At 43.5% G+C, this 21712-nt stretch overlaps 1 protein-coding gene across 7 annotated transcripts in view; it reads left to right on the plus strand.

Moving 5' to 3' along the window:
- The window catches only part of MRTFB (myocardin related transcription factor B), a 127672-nt gene extending 115358 nt beyond the window's left edge, over positions 1-12314 (plus strand). For all 7 annotated transcript variants that reach the window (XM_030300046.1, XM_030300052.1, XM_030300047.1 and 4 more), the window contains 2 exons: positions 4144-4204; positions 6635-12314. In XM_030300046.1, the coding sequence (XP_030155906.1) occupies positions 4144-4204; positions 6635-7167 (594 nt within the window). In that variant the 3' untranslated portion in view covers positions 7168-12314. The remainder of the gene's footprint in view (positions 1-4143; positions 4205-6634) is intronic.
- Positions 12315-21712: the final 9398 nt, after the last annotated feature.

Below are 21712 nucleotides of genomic sequence, written 5' to 3' on the forward strand. Positions count from 1 at the left end.
TCTCTCACTCTCTCTCTCAAAAATAAACATCTTAAAAATAAATAAAACTAAAAAAATACATGATCTAGAATGAAAGAGGTGCCTGAGTGGCTCAGTTAAGTGTCCAACTCTTGATTTTTGCTCAGGTCATGATCTCAGTTTGTCGGATTGAGCTGACAGCACAGAGCCTGCTTGGGATTCTCCTCCTCTCTCTATGCCCCTCCCCCTGCTTCTGCACGTGCTCTCTCTTTCACAAAATAAACACTGAAAAAAATAATAAAGTGAAAAAAGTTAGAGATGGCCTTAACAGAATGGAGATGACAGGTAAAAAGACAGTGAACTTGAAGACAGCTGAATAGAATTTATCCAAATGTGAGTAAGAGAGAAAAGATTTTATTTTTAAGGCGAACAGAACCTCAGAGACCTGTTGTTTAAAGCAGACAGTCTGAGATGGGTATGATAGGATTCCGAGAAGAGAATGAAGCAGGCCAAATATTCTAAGAAATAATAGTCAAGGGGCACCTGGATGGCTCAGTCGCTTAAGTGTCTTTGGTTCAGGTCATGATCTCAAGGTTCCTGAGTTTGAGCCCTGAGTTGGGCTCTGCACTAACAGTGTGGAGCCTGTTTGCAATTCTCTCTCTCTGTCTCTCCCCCAGTCTCTCTCTCAAAATAAATACATAGGGGCACCTGGGTGGTTCAGTCCAGTGAGCATCCAACTTCGGCTCAGGTCATGATCTCATGGTTCATGGGTTCAAGCCCCGCGTCAGGCTCTGTGCTGACAGCTCGGAGCCTGGAGCCTGCTTCGGATTCTGTGTCTTCTTCTGTCTCTGCCCCTCCCCTGCTCACACTCTCTCTCCCTCTCAAAAATAAATAAACATAAAAAAAATTTTTTTTAAAAAAGAAATAATCCAATTTTTCACAAATATGATGAAAGACAAGTTTGTAATTTTCAGATGCTAACTAAACATCAAGCAGGGTAAATAGAAGGCCTCATCATATCATAGTCAAATTATTGAAAGCCAGAGTTAAAGAGCAAATCTTGAAAGTGCCAAAAAAAAGCAGTACAATGCACACAGGGTAACAACTGTAACAACTATTTGTTTTATGATCGAGTTTTCATCAGAAACTGCTGAAGTAAGAAAATACCCAAAAAATGTCTTTAAAGTTCTTAGTGGGGAACAGAAGGGAGAGAGGGACTGTCAAACTAGAATTCTGTATCAAGTAGAAATACTCTTTAAGAATAAAAGTGAACTAAAGAGATTTTCAGATAAAAATTAAGAATTCATCACCAGAAAACCTGCACTATAAAAAATAACATTGTAAAGGGGTTTATAAAATATATAGATGTAACACTTAAAAATATCAATAACGGATGGTGGGAGTGGATCTAGATGTTGACCGGGGTTTTATATCTTGTGTACAATGCTACAACATTAAGTAACCTACAAAACATGAAGGCTGTATATTGCATGCCCATACAACTAAAGAAGTACAGCTTTTACAAAATAGAAAAATTTAGTTAGGATTCCAAAAATAAATGAATATGTATTTTTAAAACACAAGAAAGGAGGAACACCACCACCACCAAGAAAAACAGGGCAAATCAAAACAAAATGGTAAACCCACACTTAATCCTATCACTGATTATGCAAGACACAGAAATGGAGTAAACAAGACAATTAAAATGCAGAAATTATCAGAATGACTAAAAAACAGACCCAGCCTAACCAAACGCCCTGCAGTGGTTTCAAGAGATTTCTTTGGGTTTTTGATTTTTTTTTGACATTTCTCCCTAAGTGACTCACTTCTAATACAAGTGGTGGAAGCCATGGTGTTTGACTTCTGATACTAGTTCATAAAAGGCATCCTCCTCCTGCCTTGCCTGCTCTCTCTTGGATGCTGGCTCTGGGGAAAGCCAGCTGTCATGTGGACAGTCCTGCAGCACTCTGGAGAGGCCCGTGCGATGGGAAACTGAGCCCCCCCCCCCCCCCCCCCCCCCCCCCCCCGTCAACAACCAGCACCAACCTGCTAGTCATATAGTGAACCATCTTTACAACAGTACTCTCCAGCCAAGCTGGAAGATGGCTGTAGCCTGGCCAGCATGTTGACTGCACGCCCATGGAGGTGCCCCCACCAGAACTGCCCACCTCAACTATTCCTAAATTCCTGACCCACAGAAAATCGGAGATAATAACTCTATAGCATCTGAAGCCAGTAAACTTGGAAGAATGTGTAATACAGCAATGCGTAACTAATGTATACATCAGTGAGAGGCATACTTTTTTTTTTGGTTGATAAAAATAAGATAATAACTAAAATTTCTTCGTTTTTGTTTAAATTCCAGTTAGCGGGGCACCTCGGTGGTGGCTCAGTTGGTTAAGTCACTGACTTCTGCTCAGGTCATGATCTCACAGTTCATGAGTTTGAGCCCCACATCCTGTCACTGCAGAGCCTGCTTCAGACTCTGTCTCCCTCTCTCTCTCAGAAACAAATCAACATTAAAAAAAATAATAATAAGGGCGCCTGGGTGGCTCAGTCGGTTATACACGTCTGACTTCGGTTCAGGTCATGATCTCGCGTTCCGTGAGTTCAAGCCCCATGTCAGGCTCTGTTGCTGACAGCTTGGAGCCTGGAGCCTGCTTTGGATTCTGTGTCTCCCTCTCTCTGTGCCCCTCCCCTGCTCACACTCTGTCTATGTCTCTCGAAAATAAACAAACATTAAAAACAAAACAAAACAAAACAAAAAAAAAAGAAAAAAAATAAGTTCCAGTTAACATACAGTGAAATATAGTTTCAGGTGTACAGTATAGTAATTCAGCACTTCGTACATTACCCTGTGCTCATCACAAGTGCCCTCCTTCATCCCCATCACCTATTTAATCCATCATCCACCCACCTCTCTTCTGGTAACTATCAGTTTTGTTTTCTATAGTTCAGAGTCTGTTTCTTGGTGTGAAGAGGCATACTTTTTTTTTTTTTAATAATTATCACTTTAGCTAACTTACAGGGTAACAGTGTATGTTACAGTGTAGGTTGGCCTCAGGAGTAGAGTCCCATGATTCATCACTTACATACAACACCCAGTGCTCATCCCAACAAGTGCCCTCCTCAATGCCCATCACCCATTTTCCCCACCCTCCCCAACTCCCCACCCCCATCAACCCTCAGTTTCTTCTCTGTATTTAAGAGTCTCTTATGGTTTGCCACCCTGTCTGTTTTTCTTATTTTTCCTTCCCTTCCCCTATGGTCTTCTATTAAGTTTCTCAAATTCCACCTAGGAGTGAAAACATAGGGTATTTTTCTTTCTCTAACTTACTGCACTTAGCATAGTACCCCCTCAAGTTCCATCCATGTTGTTGCAAATGGCAAGAGTTCATTCTTTTTGAACGCCAAGCGGCATTCCATTGTAAATATATACCACATCTTCTTGATCCATTCATCAGCTGATGGACATCTGCATTTTTTCCATAACTGAGCTATTGTTGATAGTACACCTTTCAACATTGGGGTACATGTGCCCCTGTGAGTCAGCACACCTGTATCCTTTGGATAAATTCCTAGTGGTGCTATTGCTGGGTCACAGAGTAATGCTATTTTTAATTTGTTGAGGAATTTCCACACTGTTTTCCACAGTGACTACACCAGTTTGCATTTCCACCAATAGTGCGAGAGGGTTCCCCTTTTTCCGCATCCTCGCCAACATCCGTTGTTTCCTGAGTTGTTACTGTTAGCCACTCTCACTGGTGTGGAATGGCATCTCAGTGTGGCATTGATTTGTATTTTCCTGATGATGAGTGATGTTGAGCATCCTTTCATGTGTCTGTGGGCCATGTGGATGTCTCCTTTGGAAAAGTGTCTATTGATGTCTTCTGCCCATTTCTTTACTGGATTGTTTTTCGGGTGTTGAGTTGGTAGGTTCTTTATAGATTTTTGATAATAACCCTTTGTCCAGTATGTCATTTGCAAATATCTTTTCCCATTCTGTCTATTGCCTTTTAGTTTTGTTGATTGTTTCCTTAGCTGTGCAGAAGCTTTTTTTTTTTTTTTTAATCTATATTTTTGAGAGAGAAAGCCTGAATGGGGGAAAGGGGTCCCTTAATGCTCCCAACTGTTAATGCTTCTGGGTCCGCATGAAAGAAAGCTAATTTATATTCTTTGTTGTAGATTTCCAGTGCACACAGTCAGCAGATGGACGACCTCTTTGATATACTTATCAAGAGTGGAGGTAGGTTACAAGTCACATCAGAACCCGCCAGAGTCACCTTTTATGACAAGGTTTTGAATATTTTCCTTTAGAGCTCATGGCATATCTTTGAGTAGCAAGAAACATATTTTTCTAATTCCAACTATATTTACTGTTTTAAATCTGTTAAATTAGGACACTAAAACTTATAAAATGGAGGAAAAACCATTGTTTCAGCTTAACACAATAACATAATGTTAGTTTTATCCATAGATCTCTGCCTTTTGAAAATAACAGATCATCTCAAAAATAGCAAAAGAGAGCCAAATTTAAATTCCACACTGAAAAACTTTAAAACATGTTCCCTATGTATGTCACTGTGATGGGATAAAAGTGCTATACTTACTTCACACATGAATTCTGTAACAACCACGGGTTACCTAGCTCAGACTGTAGTGACTTTATTAGAATTCAAAGGCAATTTTGAAGCACTTTCTACATATAATTGAAAATCTTAGACTTTATAGTGTATCATCTTAAAAGGAATAAGGGGGGCCACCTAGGTGACCCAGTTGGTTACGCGTCCAACTCTTGGCTTCGGCTCAGGTTGTGATCTCACAGTTTGTGAGTCTGAGCCCTGCATCAGGCTCTGCGCTGACAGCTCCGAGCCTGCTTGGCATCTCTCTCTCCCCCTCCCCCACTCATGCTATCTCTGTCTCTCTCAAAATAAACTTAAAAAAAAATTTTTTTTAAAAAGAGACCAGGGATATTAACCACACACAAAAGAAATCAAGGGTATCTCAACCTCCGCAAACCTATCTTTCAAAACAAATATAAAAAACGGTATTTTAAAAATACAACAAATACTGTTTGGGAATAAAGTATTCTTAAATTACCTTGGTGAAAGGAGTTTTAATCACTTTTTTAAACAGGGATCAAAATTTCCCCATCCATAGCAGCTTATATCCCTAAATAGCATAACTATTTGGTTTTGAAGACACAGGAAATTCTTGATGTTTGACTATAGTTCTACTTGTGCAAATAGATTTTTTTCTTTTCCTAAGAACTATACTGGCATCACAAAGTAATTTAAACTCATTGTATATCTACACCATGGAGATAAAAGAAATAGACATTTCATGGCCATGATTTTAGGATATTTTTAATGTTTGTTTTTTTTTTGCCAAATCTGGTGAAAATAAAGATTTTTTTATATGATTAGAAAGAATAATTTTTACAGCCTAAATTTGGAAAGTAAGATGTCACAAAGTCATCAAATGAGTTATTTCCTACAAGGCATGATTTTTTTTTTTAATGGCAAAGAATCCAGTGAGTATGTTATTTTATCCTGTTGTAAACCACGGCCAGTAATCATGAGAACAGAGATTTAAATAGTTGATTATGAGCCTGGTTACTGAGATCGCATTGTCAGCTTTCAGAACAATTCTAGGGACGACTACAGGAAGTGAGAAACCACAGACCGACCTAGAGTTGCACAGTCAGCACACACGGTTGACAGTCCCCAAGCAGGAGTCAGCCTGTAGGTTCTTTCCCTTATTAAGCATCCCGGCCTTTGAGCTCTCACAGCTGTTACTAAATCCACCCTTCCTGGTGTGTCTGCATACGAACGAAACCAATCAGATACCCTAAGAAAGTAAAAAAAGATAATTTATTCAAGTATATGTATCTATAGCAACACTGCAATCTAATGCAAATGGTGTTAATTTTCTACTTGATCCAGCAAGGAATAACACATATTTAGTGCTTATTAAGACATTTGCCAGATCTTCAAGATTTTGTATAAATTCAGAAAACAAGACAAAAAAGGCAGAAAAGTAAGGTGACCCGTCTTAAAGAAGAGGGTCAAAGGAGCCGTGTGTTAGCTATAATTCAGAAATAAAAGATGGTGGGCATTGCATCTCTTTCGAACTTTATACAGAACGTATATAGTTCAACTATAATGACAGTAGGAAAAAGAATATAGTTAGAGCTTTCAGGATATTAAGAATGTACTTCATGGCTGCACAAACTGGGAACACAGTTGTGACCTTAAGGTTCACTTTAAGGGTGGTTGCTGCTGTGACGGCAGATCCATGGTATCGGACAAGACATGAACCCTGTCTGAAGCCTGAAGTACCTGGGAACCAGGACCCAAAGATCAAATTATCAAATAAATGTAACCATCAGCTCCTCCCTGGTGCCATATCACTGCTTGTCATGCTTACTGCTCTTAAGTAACAAGACTAGAAAGCATATCAGAATGTTATAACCTGAAAATGTTTATTCAGCTAAAAAGAGCCATCATCCTACAGGCGATCAAGGACTCTATCTGACCAATAGCATTCTCTTCCTACCCCTAAGACGGACTGTGTAGAAGTCCTCACAAAATAGCAAAAGAACTGTCCTAATTCATAAAAATGTTTAAATAGTATCACGTCCTTACTTACTAATCACTTCAATTATTTTACACAGAGATTTCCCTCCCTATAAAAGAAGAGCCTTCTCCCATTTCCAAAATGAGACCAGTGACAGCCAGCATCACCACAATGCCAGTCAACACGGTGGTGTCCCGGCCCCCGCCCCAAGTCCAAATGGCACCACCCGTCTCCTTAGAACCCCTGAGCAGTTTATCTGCCAGCTTAGAGAACCAGCTAGAAGCTTTCTTGGATGGAACTTTACCTTCGGCCAACGAAATTGTTCCCCTGCAAAGCAGCAGTGAAGACAGAGAGCCCTTCTCTCTGATCGAGGACCTCCAAAATGACTTGCTGAGTCACTCAAGTGTGCTGGACCATTCACACTCACCCATGGAGACTTCTGAAGCCCAGTTTGCTGCAAGTACCCCCTGTCTGTCACTTGACCTCTCTGACTCAAACTTAGACAACATGGAGTGGCTGGACATTACCATGCCCAACACGTCGGGACTCACTCCCCTCAGCGCCACCGCTCCCAGCATGTTCTCCACTGACTTTCTAGATCCACAAGACCTGCCGTTGCCATGGGACTAACAGCACAGATTTCTCATCCGAGTTCCTGACGTCTAAGAAGATGAAGATCGTTCTGAAGAGGGCAGTTTTTAGAGACAGATCCATAGCGGTGTTGTTGCAATTAAAATATGTTGTCATAGAAAGGGTGGCTAGATGGTCACAGCCTGGAAACCAAGTGTGAAAACATGTCATTGCATCCGGCGGTGAATTTCTACAATTTAACATAGCACGGGGCCTTCTGAAAAAATCGCTGGTCAAAGAAGACTCATTCGTTTTTCCAGACTTCAGTAAAGAATGCAGAGTACCTTTAGATAAAGACATGACAGAGAGTGACGTGTGCAGGATAACTACATGAGGGTTGTCCGTCAACTACATTTAAACCTCTGTGGTCGCTTTAAGACCCCAAATAGAAGGCAGACGGCTCCACTCACAAGAGGATGCCAGTTGAGGGAGGTGAGAGGTCACGGCACGTGGTGTTTCCTAGAAATGGCCTGAGCCTGGTCAGGCAGCACAGGCAGTGGAGAGAGAGCGCCAGCCGGTTCCGGGACAGCTTCCAGCTGAAGATTTTCGGTTCCATTCAGAAACCAACATAATTTTTTGTGTGTTGTAGTTTATTTTGTGGTTTGGGGAATCTTACTTTAGATTCCCAAATTTCAATTCAAATGGATGATCTTTCACCATCACCAGACAATGTAAAAAAAAAAAAAAAAAATACGGTCATAAACCACTGTACAAAGTCCACATATAATGAATGATAACACTGAAAATTCTATTAGCAACCCTCAGGGTTGATTAGATTGATTTTCATGTGTATATTAGACACTTGTATGTACACTCTCACATGTGGTATGTACAGCCTACACTGGGGTAAGGGATTGGGTAGCCAGCGGTTCTACTTGTTTTAATAACTCGAATATTTCTAGAGTACTTGAGCCATGTGTATTTCTGTATTTAAAGAAAAGCTGACTGATTTCAGGTAACCAGACCCATCTCAAAGAACCCAGGAGGCTCCAGTGTGAACGGTCCTCCTGAGCTGGTGAGTTGCAAAGAGAGGGCAGGGGAGAAGGCTGTCGTCAGCCGGGAGATTCCTGCAGCGGCTCCGAGTTAGACTCTCACCAGGCTGGCCGCCAGCCCCCAGCTCTGGCCGCCTCTCCTGTCGCTTTTCCCTGCCTGTCATTTTATAGGCTTGTAACTGGATGTCATACCCAAGTTCTCGCTATATTATCAGGCCGAAGATTGAAAAACTGGAGGTTTTACTAGTTTTTTTTACATAGAAGTTGTCACGTTTGTTGAGTAGTTTCTGAAGAGTTTTCTAAAATGCCAACTATCACAGGACTTCCAAAATTAGGTCAAGCTAGTCATTTAAGTATACGATAAAATGTAAATAACTGAAGAAAACCCTGCAATCTACCAAAAAGCGTGAAGGTGTTTGTTAAATACCATTGTCATGCTCTACGCCTCGCTTTGTGTGAACCCGAGGGTCAGGTTGATCTCTCTGGGTCGTGAGGTGGTGATATCCCCACAGTGACGTGGGAAGAGCCAGCCTGACCCACCGTCTGGAAAGAACTGGGGAATCACTGCCGGGTTTGCGTTCTGCCGCAGAGCCGACCTCCTTTCAGGTTTTTATTTTGGTTTCTCGATCTTACTACGTGCAAGGAAAGTTTGTTTTTCCCGTATCCGGTCGCCCCGCACACTGCAGCCCTCTGTGAGGTGGCACTTCCCAAGTTGAAAGCACTTCTGAGTGGTTCGAGGCAGAAGCGGTTATGCTCAGTGTGGTCTGAGTAGTTGAGATGGCGAGGAACTGGCAGGCCGGCGCATGCAATCTAGAAACTTCGAAGCAGGATGTACCTGTGAGCAAGGGCAAGGGAGCCAGCCGCCCTCTGGGGACGGAGGGCCCGTTCGCTCGGGCAGGCCCTTCCTCCTCTCAGGGGAGGTCAAGGCTCGGGGCTTCACTCAGATTGAAACGAGGCTTACGAGGTTGGCACCCGAGATCGTGGGACTGCAGGGGACAGTGGCGCTGCCTCGTGCCGCGGCGCCACCTCGTGCCCCGGCCCCTTCCCCCCCTTCCCCCCCCCCCCTTCCATCACCCTGAGCCGCGCGCACACGGGGTGTCCCAGCCCTCAGCAGTCCTCTTCGCTCTCGTCAAACAGGGTTTGAAACACGCCCCAGGAAGGCCGCTCTCCGAAATACAGCCGTGGCGGCGCGGAGAAGGCCCTCTCCCCAGCCTGCTCTCTGCCCGCCACGCACCGCGAAGGTGCCCGCTTCACACGTGCATTCTCGCCGTCACGTGCAGGGCTTCCTCGGAAGGGAAGGCGAGGAGGCTCCCGTTCGGGGCTCCGCCGGCCTCCCGCTCGCACCATTCCTTCGGGGCCCGGCCAGGGCGGCGAGCCCGGTGTCCATGCCGTGGGGGCAGCCGCCCGGGGTCCCAGCTCCACATTCTAGGTTAGAGGGAGGACACGGAGCATGGGCAGCGTGTGACGAGACCAAAGAGGACACGGAAACGAGGCCCCTGACCTGAGTCTGTGGACGCGATGCGAAGCGCGACGGGAAGGCTGTGCAGTCCAGAGGACTACTGTTACTGTCCGAGGGGCGGTCTCACGGCCATCGAAGCCCAGGGCAGGGTGGCGGCGGACGTTCGGTGAGAACGCCTGTAGCGTAGACGTCGTGCGTAGCGTCGTGCGTCATGCGTCGTCTTGCAGACTGCAATTGGCCAAGAAAACGGCCGGCTCCGGGACGTACGCGTTTCCTCACATCCACGCTTCCTTCCCTCAATGTTCCTGAAACACGACAGAACCAAGCTTGCCTTTCGAGTGTACGCAGTTCTTTCTTGGTCACGTCACTGGGCGGCCGGACGAACAGAAAGTGACACCGAAGCGTCTCCAGCCTTTGGAAGCCCAGGGGCACGTGGGCACCTTGTCCATCTCCGCAAAGCGCGTCTAGGGAGCCGCTGCAGGCGGGTCGTTGGTGGTTCACGTTCTTGCATTCTCCTGAATCGTGCAATCTACTGTACAGTATTTGCCACCTATTTGGACAAAGACACGGTCTCATTTCGTGGGATTTCTTGCTCGGATGTTTTGTGTTTCATAGGACTATTTTTATAGCACTAGAGAGATCTCATTTCAGTTCCCTTTCTAAACTGCACGGTTCTGTGACCCACGTAAGTGAGGCTGGAGGAGGTGCGGTTTTGGAACAGGGTGGAAGGTAGGTAGCCTGGTGTTGCCTCCCAGCTGCCGCCTCCTGAAAGCAAAGTCATGGTAATAAGATAGCGCCACGGAACTGTGCAGTCAGCGTATCGGCGGCGTGTTGCCCATCCTGTCACCAAAGTTGACTCAGGCTTCCTCTGCCCTTTCAACCCCAATCATTCCAGGCCACACGGCTCTCTTCAGAGCCCTTTCAGAATTCCTAGGAGGAAAGCAGCCACAGGAGCTGGCCAAGCAGCCGTCCCCGCAAGTGATGGGACAGTCCCTCTAGTCTGCCAACAGACTGGGCCACAGAGAAGCTGTGAAGGCAGTGGGCCCGCCTGGCCTCATCGGGCTCCTGCCTGCGGTGGGGCAGGGGGAGGCCGGGGCGGGGCGGGGGGGGGGGGGGGGGACTTGTTAGAGAAGTTCGGGGAGAACAGCTGTCCAGTGTCTACCAACAGAGCAACACAGGCCATTTATCCAGATCCACAAGTAACCCTCCATTTTCCGCCATCCGGCCCTGCCGACGTGTGCAGGCTGGCTCCTGGCGCCAGAGCCGGCTACCACACAAACTGTCCACTACCCTGGAGGCCACGCAGCCCACACCGTCAAAGAACATTAAGTGGAAGGTCAGGTTTATCAGGGAGCACAGCTTACAAGTGCAGAGATGCGGATTGGGAGAGCATCCTACCTGCGCATCAGCTCATCCTCTGAGTGGTTTCAGTCAAAACTGGAAAATCACCAGAAGCAGTAATTCTCTGTCCTGGTCCCCACCCTCGCTCACTCACCGTCCGTCCGGGCTGCCTTTCTCATGTGTGAAGTGACTGCCCGCATGACACCCAAGAGGGGTCTGTGTCTTCCCCACTCCCCCTGGCCAACCTGCCTGCAGAGCTGATTCGAAGCCCACGCTTCATAAAGCTGCACGTTTACAGAGTGCTCATCGCCCCCCCCACCCCCCCACTACACACTGCTCTGCTAGTCACCAGCCAGAAAGGTCACAATTCTGTGACACGAGGATGGCGGTCTCAGACCAAAGGTGCTGTCTGGAATCAAAACAGGCCACTGGCGATTATCAGCACAGCTGTTGTGTTGAACAGAGCTTTGTGCCAACTACTAAGACAAAGCTTTAACCCAGTTCACAGAATCACCGAGACTTGTAACAGTTACCTCTCTACGTGATGCTGTAAGGAGACTTGCTAACTTGGTAGGAAGAGGGAGCATTTAGGGAAGGGTTTAGTATCTACCAAAAGTACTTAACCTCAAGTAACCAGTAGTAATGCAAACTCGCTTTAAAGGAACCAAAGGCATTGCCAAGTATTTGCCAAAAGGAGGCACTTTTTATTTAAAATTTGAGACTAACGAGCTCTCAACAATCAGTCCCAAAAAGGTATTATCCATTTAAGGTTATAGTTTTCACAAAGATGTAGATATTTCTCTGTTGTTTTCATGTAAAATAGTATAGATTTGTTTTGTTGGTTTCAGAAGAATGCATATTTAGTAGTAATACAGAGTTTCTTCCTAAGTACAGGTTAGTTTCCTTTTTTTCTTGCTTGCAGTAGAAACACAGCGTGATAGGTGTTTCTCTTCTTATTTTCATTGTCACATCATGTCTTAGCATCTCACTTTATGAAAACAAGGAGAAAGATACCCATCTACAGAGCCCCACTTACTAAAGCACTAGCCTAATAAAAAAATACGGCAATCGGGGGGTCCATTCATGTACTGCCTTTATGTTGTTTTTTAAAAGAAAAACCATGATGCCTTTGTATTTGCTGTTTGCACCCCTGAAATCAATTCCGTATCATGTCTGAACGCCATACATTTTGCACATGTCCTGTACATAGGCAACGCATACTGTATTTTTATATGTGTGCACACTGATCGTCAGATCTTTTGTACATAGTGGCAGTATTGTAGCCGATCGGGAAACGTTTGATATCTCAGCAATTTTGCATTTTTTGTGTCTCAAATAAAAAACATTTTGATGTACTGTGGTTCTTGCTGTGCAGAGGGAGGGCCACACCCTACGGGTCAGGAGAGCCACCGCAGAGCTGGGCGCAGGCACGGAGTTTGGAGAAGACCCCACCTTCAAACACACACCTCACAGCACCTGGCCGCAGACGAAACCAGTAGCCTCACCGAGGTGAACTCTAGCTCACAGGCCAAGTGGGCCACCCTCCCCCAAGTCCAGGAACATGGGAGACAAGACAGAAATCAGGACTGGCCGGACCTGAACATGGCAAGATTTACACCAAAGCCATGTTCATTATTCTAAGGAAACACTGACGGGAAGATAGGATCAAGTACCTGGTTCCCCCCGGGGAGGTTGATGTGGACATCCGTGGACAGTGAAAACGCACACACTTTGATCGCAGGAAATGCACCAACAAAATTCCTGAAAGACCCAGATAATCCTTCAATTTAACCAAGTTTAAAAAAAAAACAAAACACTACAAGGTGTTTTTATAGACCATACAAAATGTCTTTAGGATTAGGTATTCTTTTAGTAAGATGGCATTTAATTTTTAACCCAAAAGCCCATGGTTAAAATCAAGTTTTGAGGAAAACAGCATTATATTTTCCTCCTTGCTTTGGAAATAAAATGGTGATGAGCAAATGTGATGGAAACCGTAATGTCCATTTCGATACCTGATTATGAAATAGGCCCCGTGTCAATAGCCACAAAAGGGAAAAAGCAAGATCACTGATTCCCTCAATGCAACAAGATGGTCATTAACTGTGACGGTGAGGGACCAAGACAGCTGCCCCAACAGATCAGTAAGTGCATGATGCTTCCAAGGGATTAAAACATTGTCACTTCCCATGTTACCAGCCAAGGTCCCCCCAGCCCCCCACACTGTGGGGAGAGACAACGCGGTATGAGAGCATGCGAAAGTGCCCCGGCCTTTGAGGAGAGGCCACGGGACAGAGCAGGGAGCTTTAGGTACACACAAGACACGGTGTTTACACACGGAAAGGACACTCCGGGCAGAGAGCGCAGGCTGGGTGAGGTCAGGGTTAACAAGCGATTTGGGCTGAGACCCTCCTCTGCACCTGGCCACAGGCTAGATGCTGGAGTCTGGCCGCAGGACACACTCCACACAGAAAGTCTGAGAAACAAGGTCTGGAAAGGTAGGAAGGAGGCAGCTGTGCCCTCCAGGGTCCCAGGCCTTGAGGGGCTTCAGCGTCTTCTGTGGACCACTCTGTCGGGGATGGGTCCTACAGGGCGTTGGAAAGCTGTTCAGATCCTGGACACGGCCCTCCCTGAGCATCTTTCAAACGCTGTACGCACATTTGCTCTAGAATCGAGGTGAGTACCAAATCTCTCAGCTCAGACACACAGGCTTAGTGATGGCTGGAAGTGCGCTGAGCCATACTGAGCCAAGGCAAGCCCAACTTGGTGACAGATGTCAGCTTCATGCCACCAACCCTTTCGTGTGGCCACACGATCCTCTCCAGCGTTTCTCGTCACCTAATGACCATTCCCCCACCGCTCTTCCCACACGTAACTTAGCTTCTGAGGAGTCTGATGGCTGTTAATTTGAACCAAATTCAGCTTCCAGAAAGAAACCTCACTTTGATATCCTGGCCATCTTTTCTGCTAGTTTTTATGGTGAGTTACTGAAATCATACACATACTGTGTCCTGAGACAAAAAACAAAAGATGCTCATCAACTTTCTGAATACCCTCTTGTCGGGCAGGACTGTGTCACAGATCATTCCAGGAAGGGACCACGGAAGATGGCCCGGCAGGCGGTCACCCCAGTGGACTCACCCTATGCTACACGTAGTAGACTCGAAAGCATCTAAAACCCAAAGGAAGCAAATGCCAGTGTCGTCGTGTCCAAAGCTGAAATTTAACTGATGAGGAGGAGGGGCCTTTATCCAGGTTGATAGTTAAGAATTTAAAGTGCTTCTAGGGCACCTGGGTGGCTCAGTGGGTTAAGCATCTGACTCAATTTCAGCTCAGGTCATGATCTCCCAATCCATGACTTGGATCGAGCCCCAGGTGAAGCTCGGGGCTGACAGCGTGGAACCTGCTTGGGATTCTCTGTCTCTGTCTCTCTGCCCCTCTCATGTTCATTCTCTCTCTCAAAAATAAACTTAAAAAAAACACACCCACACAAACACAAGAATTTAAAGCAATTCCCATCAGACACTCCAGTATAGGCCTTCGAAGGCTTTGCTGTGCTCCTTGTCTCACGGCTGCAAGGAAGTCAAGTCACACTAAACAGAACGGCCAACAAAGCTGTCTGCTTGTGAGGTTCTCCAAACCAAGAGTGCAGTTACAGTGGTTTTGTTACAACAAAAAAGCACTAGTAAAGGTCTGCGGAGCTGTTGAGACACAGTAGCTTTATGTGCTTTACTTAAATTATGTCAAGCAACTTGGAAGGCTGACCAGAACATCACATTCACTGGAGATACAGAAGCCACAATGGGCAGACCAAAAAAAGGTACTACGACGGAAAGCTACTTAACCCTTCTGTGCACGCTCCTCGTACACAGCACTGGTGAATGGGAATGCAACCATGGACAGAAACCTAGTCAATGCTGCAAGATCCCAGACCCGGTGCCAAACACTTTGTGCGTATCACCTCATTTAGCCACAAGTCTGTGAGCTACGAACTGTGATTACCCCCATTTTACAGACGTGGCAACTGAGGACCGAGAGGGGAATGACTTTCCCAAAATTACAAAGAAAGCAGAGCTTGGATTTGAGACTACGCTTCTGATACCCCAAAACCCAAACTATTTCTGCAGACTTGGTGCCCACAACGCTTCATCTCCATTACGATATATTACAGATTCAGTTGATCACAGCTGACTTCATTTACGTCAAAGGGTTCACCCCAACTGGCTGTCTCTCAAGTCTCAGTCTCACACATTTTATGAAATAGCTACTCCTAGGAATAGTGTGTGGCATTCACGGCACAGCTTTTACCTGGCCAGCCAGCTACAACCTGGATTACACGACTGGGGCGTGGTAAATGAACCTGCTGGCCAAGCCACAAGCAATGAGTGACTCCCTGTCCAACACTGCCTATCACGGCTGGAACTTCTGTAGCCACTTAAAGCACATCCCAAAGCCCAAGAGTTTCAGAACAATTTTACAACACCTAGTCAAGTTGGAGATACAAACTCTGTGACTTAACTTTGTTGGTCTACCTCCTTGAGAAACACCCATGCCCCCAGACAGGTGCCAGAATCAACACTAAAGCATCGTTTACAGAGCCAATGAGAAAAACAACCCATATGCCTTTCAATTGGAGAACTTTTAAACAAAGCAGTTTACATAAATGAACTACATCAAATGTGTCCGTGTAAGAGAATCTCAAAATGCTTAGGAGAAAAAAGTGCAGGATGAAGCAGGCCTAAGTAACATTTTTTGTTGTTTTTTGCAGGGGAGAGGGGCAAAGGGACAGGGGGAGAGAGAATCTTAAGCAGGTTCCACGCCCAGCACAGAGCCTGGCATGGGGCTTGATCTCACAACCATGAGATCATGACCTGAGCCAAAATCAAGAGTCACACGCCCAACCAAGCCACCCAGGTGCCCATCAAGTAACATTTTTTTATGTTTATTTATTTGGGGGGCGAGGGGACAGAGAATCCTAAGCAGGCTCTGTGTGGGGCTCGAACCCATGAACTGTGAGATCATGGCCCCAGCCAAAATGAATAATCAGACACTTAACTGACTGAGCCATGCAGGCACCTGCAAGTAACATTTTAAAACAAGAATGCTGTGTGCAGTTTTCTGTATACAAAGATACTAAGTATAAAAACATGGCTGGTAAAGATTCAAGATTTCAATTTTTCAATTTCTAAGATCAATTTCAACATTCAGGATACATCTAGAAAGAAAAGGAATTAGGTAGTAGTAGGTATAAAGTAAGTTTCAATTAACACTGAATATTTTATTTCTTCACTTTTTTTTTTAAGAATTCTATAGCCAGATAGAAAACCATTAACATTTGCTTACTGGCAGTTGATTTCTTTATTCTCCCCCATTCTTTTCTGTGAATTGGAAATATTTTATGTAAAAAAAGGTTTAAAATAAAGAGAGTTATTAGGGAATACTATATACAACTGTATGCCAAAAATTAACTTAGATAAAACAGACAAATTCCTAGAAAGACACAACTATCAAAAATTAAGAAATCAGAAATACGAATCGAGGGGCGCCTGGGTGGCGCAGTCGGTTAAGCGTCCGACTTCAGCCAGGTCACGATCTCGCGGTCCGTGAGTTCGAGCCCCGCGTCGGGCTCTGGGCTGATGGCTCGGAGCCTGGAGCCTGTTTCCGATTCTGTGTCTCCCTCTCTCTGCCCCTCCCCTGTTCATGCTCTGTCATTCTCTGTCCCAAAAAAAATAAATAAACGTTGAAAAAAAAAAAAAAAAAGAAATACGAATCGACTATAACAAATACAGAAAATGAATTACTTTTTTTAATTTTTTCATGTTTATTATTTATTTTTGAGAGAGAGAGAGAGAGAGAGAGAGAGAGACATATTGTGAGTGGGGGAGGGGCAGAGAGAGAGGGAGACAGAGAATCCAAAGCAGGCTCCAGGCTCTGAGCTGTCAGAACAGAGCCCGACTTGGGGCTCCAACTCATGAACCTTGAGATCATGACCTGGGCCGAAGTCGGACGCTTAAACTGAGCCATCCAGGCGCCCGTGAATTAATTTTTAAAAACTACTAATGAGTTGGCTTCACAGTGGTAAATTCTACCAGAAATTCAAAGAATACTGACTTTTCACAAACATCTTTGAAAAAAATAACTCATTCTATTAGGTATCACCCTGACACCAACACCAAATAAAGACGTCATCAGAAAAGAAAAGAAACAGACCAATACTGCTTAGGAGTATACACACAAACAACCTAAAAAAAAAGACTAGCAAACCCAGTCCAACAACATATAAAAAGTATTATACACCAGGACCCAGTGGGGCATAGCTCAGCAATCTAAAGTTGGTCTAACATCTGAAAATGATTAACGTAATGCTCAGTATCAACAGAATAAGGTACAAAAGCTATATAATCATACCAGATGAAAAAAGCATCTGACAAAATTCAATATCCCCTCATGATAAAAATACATAATGAACTAGTACTAGAAGTGAATTGTCTCAAACTGATAAAGGTCATCTAAACGAAACCCACAGCTAACATCATGCTTAACTGTGAAAGACTGGATACTTATCCCCAGTGATCACGGAAAAAACAAGGATGACCACTTTGACCACCTCTATTTGAAACTGTGCCAGAGGTTCTAACCAGGACAATTGTGCAAGAAAGAGAAGAAAACTCATCAGACTGGAAAAGAAGAAGTAAAACTATGTTAATTTATTCTAGATGATATGATCTTGTATATAAACGATCCTAAGGAATCCACTAAAAATCTAACATTTCTTTTTTCAAATTTTTTTAAATGTTTATTTTATTTTTTGAGAGAGAGGGACAGAGAGACAGAGTGTGAGTGGGGGAGGGGCAGAGAGGAAGGGTCACACAAAGAATCTGAAGCAGGCTCCAGGCTGTCAGCACAGAGCCTGACGTGGGGCTCCAACTCACGAACCGTGAGGTCATGACCTGAGCCGAAGTCAGACGCTTAACCAACTGAGCCATCCAGGTGCCCCTGTTGTATTTCTAAACAGTAACAGTGAACAAACCAAAAATGAAGAAAGCAATTCCACTTACATTAGCATCAAAAAGAATACTTATGAGTAAATTTAATAACGGAAGTGCAAGACATACTCTGAAAACTATAAAACGGTGCAGAAAACAACTGAAGGAGACACAAATAAATGAAAAAACATCCCATGTTCATGAATCAGAAGATTTAGTATTTTTACAATGGCAATATTCCAAAAATTGATCTCCAGATTAAATATACTCCCTACCAAAATCCCAGCTGACTCTTTGCTGGAATGTATAAGCTGATCATAAAATTCATATGGAAATTCAAGGTATCCAGAAGAGCCAAAACAATATCGAGAAAGAAAAACAAAGTTGGAGGACTCACACTTCCTGACTTTAAAACTTACTACAAAGCTACATTAATCCAAACTTTGGTATGAGCATAAGGATAGATATGTATGGGGCACCTGGATGGCTCAGGTGGTTAAGCATCTGACTTGTGCTCAGGTCATGATCTCATGGCTCGTGGGTTCAAGCTCCGCGTCGGGCTCTGTGCTGACAGCTCAGAGCCTGGAGCCTGCTTTGGATTCTGTGTCTCCCTCTCTCTCTCTGCCCCTCCCCTCCCCTGCACACGCTTGCGTGCTCTCTCTCTCTCTCAAAAATGAACAAACATTAAAAACAAAAAGGATAGACATATAAATCAATGGAACAGGATTGAGAGTCCAGAAATAAACTCTTATATTTATGACCAATTAAAAAAAAATTATTCTCTTAGAGCAGTTTTAGCCTTACAGCAAAATTAAGAGGGAGGTATAGAGAGTTCTATATACCCTCTGCACCATTATCGACATCCCCACTGGAGTGGTACATTTGTTACAGTTGATGACCCTACACTGACACACCATTATCACCCAAAGTTCATAGTTTACACTAGGGTTCACTCTTGGTGGTGTACATTCTATGGGTTTGGAAATAAGTACCATGACATGTATTGATCACCATGCTATCATATGGAGTATTTTCACTGCCCTAAATATCCCGTGTCTTCCTACTCATCTCTCCCCACAACCCAACCTCTGGCAACCACTGATTTTTTTTTTTTTTTTTTTTTTTTTTACTGTCTCCATGGTTTCACTTTTCAAAAGTATCATATAGTTTAGATCACACAATATGAGGCCTTTCTTGGATTGACTGCTTTCACTTCAGAATATGCATTTAAGGTTCTTCCATGCCTTCTCGGGGCTTGACAGCTCGTCTCCTTTCAGCACTGAATAACATTCTACTGTCTGGATGTACCAGTTTATTAATCAATTCATCTCCTGGTGGGCGGTTCCCAAGCTCTGCCAAGCGTGAATAAAGATGCTGTAAATAGCTGTGTGCAAGTTTTTGTGTGAATAAGTTTTTGTGGAAAATTGTTCCAATCACTAATCATCAGGGAAATGCAAATCAAAACCATACTGAGATACCCCCTCATACCTGTTGGAAGGACGATTATCACAAAGTCAAAAGATAACAGCTATTGGCAACGATGTAGACAAATCAGAACCCTTATACACTGGGAACGTAAATTGGTACAATTATGGAAAAGAGCATCAAGTTTTCTCAAAACACTAAAAATACAACTATGTATTAGAACTACCAATAGGTCCAGCAATCCCACTGTAGGAAAACATCCAGAAGAATTAAAATCACTACTCAAAAAAGAGACCTGCACTCCAGTGTTCATTGCATTATTATTCACAGTAGCTAAGGAAACAACCTAAGTGTCCATCAAAAGATGAATGGAAAAAGCAAATGTGGTGTGTATACACAATGGAATAGGATTCAACCTTTAAAAAGAAGGAAATCCTGACATTTGCAAAACCATACATGAATGGGAGGACATTAAGCTAAGTGAAATAAGCCAGACACCGACAAATCCACATGAGCTCATGTACATGTGGAATGTAAAAAAGCCAAACTCACAGAAGGAGAGTAGAATAATGGTTGCCAGGGGCAGCAAGGGAGGAGAAACAGGGATATGTTGGTCAAAGCATAAGATGAACTTTCAGGCATAAGATGAATAGCTTATGGGGATCTAATGTACAACACAGTGACTGTGTTTAATCATACTGTATTATGTACCTGAAATTTGCTAAAAGAGTAAATTTTTTTTTTTAGTAGGTCTTAGTTTTCTCACCACATACACACAAATATGGGAACGTTGTGAGGTAATGAGTCTGTTAATTAGCTTGATTGTGCTAATCATTTCACAATATATATCAAATCATCACAATGTATACCTTTAAATATACATGATTTTAATTTGTCCACAATACCTCAATTAAGCTGGCGGGGTGGATTTAAATGATGAAAGGAAAAAAAACAACTGAGGGGCGCCTGGGTGCTCAGTTAGGCCTCTGACTCTTGATTTCAGCTCAGGTCATGATCTCAAGGCTCATGAGTTAGAGCCCCACATCAGGCCCCGAGCTAATGGCACAGAAGCCCGCTTGGGATTCTCTCTCTCCCTCTGCCCCTCCTCCACTCATGCTCACGCACTCTCAAAATAAATAAGCCTTAAAAAAAACACAACCGAGTATTTTATTATACAACAAACTGTCCTTCAGAAATGAGGGAGAAATAAAGACAGCCCCTGATTAGCAAAAGCTGAAGGACTACATCACTAGTCCTGTCCTTCAAGAAATGCTAAAGGGAGTCCTTCAAGCTGAAATGGAAGAACAGACCGTAATAACCCAAAGTCATGTGAAAATACAAAATTCTCCAGCAAAGGTATATATATGACAAATAAAAAATTGTAATGTTGTCATTTTGGTTCTTATCTGCACTTTTTACTCCTCCATAGGATATCAAGGACAAAATCATGCAAGTAATTCTACATCTACATTAGTGGGTTCATAACATATGATGGAACCTGTGGGGAAGTGAGGTGAAGATACAGGATTTTTACATGTAAGTGAAGTAATCAATTTAGATACACTGTCATAACTTTAGGATGTTATATGTAATCCTCATTGTAACCACAAAGAAAATATATACGGAATATACATAGAAGGAAATGAGAAGGGACTCAAAACTAGTCATGACTGGAAAAAAATCATCTGAAGACAAAGGCAGGAAGGAAGGATAGAAATGAAGGATAAAGAAGCCACAGGAAGTACAGAAAATAAATAAAATGGCAATATTAAGTGCTCCCCTGTCAGTAATTAACTGCAAACGGATGAAACTCCTCGTTTAAAAATCACAACTTGACAGAATGGATTAAAAAAACAGGACTGACCCAGTTATATGCTGTCTGTAAGGGACTCACCACAGACACAAGACCATGCATAGACCGAAAGTGCAAGGATGGAAAAACTTATTCCATGCCAGTAGTAAACCCAAAAGAGAACAGGAACAGCTACACTACTATCAGACAAAATAGACTTTAAATCAAAAACTTTTACAAGTGATAAAGAAGGACACCAAATAATTATAAAGGGGTCAATTCACAAGTATATAATGACTATACACATATGCACACATCACAGATCTGAAATATATAAAGCAAACATTGACAGAATATACCGATAACTCCTATAATTCATCAACAATCAAAAAAAGCCACCAATTTTAAGATAAACAAGCAACTTGAATAGACTTTTCTCCAAAGAAAGTATATAATGGTCAATGAGCACATGACAAGATGTTCAGCATTAATAATCATTAGGGAAATGCAAATCAAAATCCCATGAGGTATACTCTCACACCCATTAGGA

This window comes from Lynx canadensis, chromosome E3 (genome assembly GCF_007474595.2).
Source record: "Lynx canadensis isolate LIC74 chromosome E3, mLynCan4.pri.v2, whole genome shotgun sequence".
Taxonomy (NCBI): Eukaryota; Metazoa; Chordata; class Mammalia; order Carnivora; family Felidae; genus Lynx; species Lynx canadensis.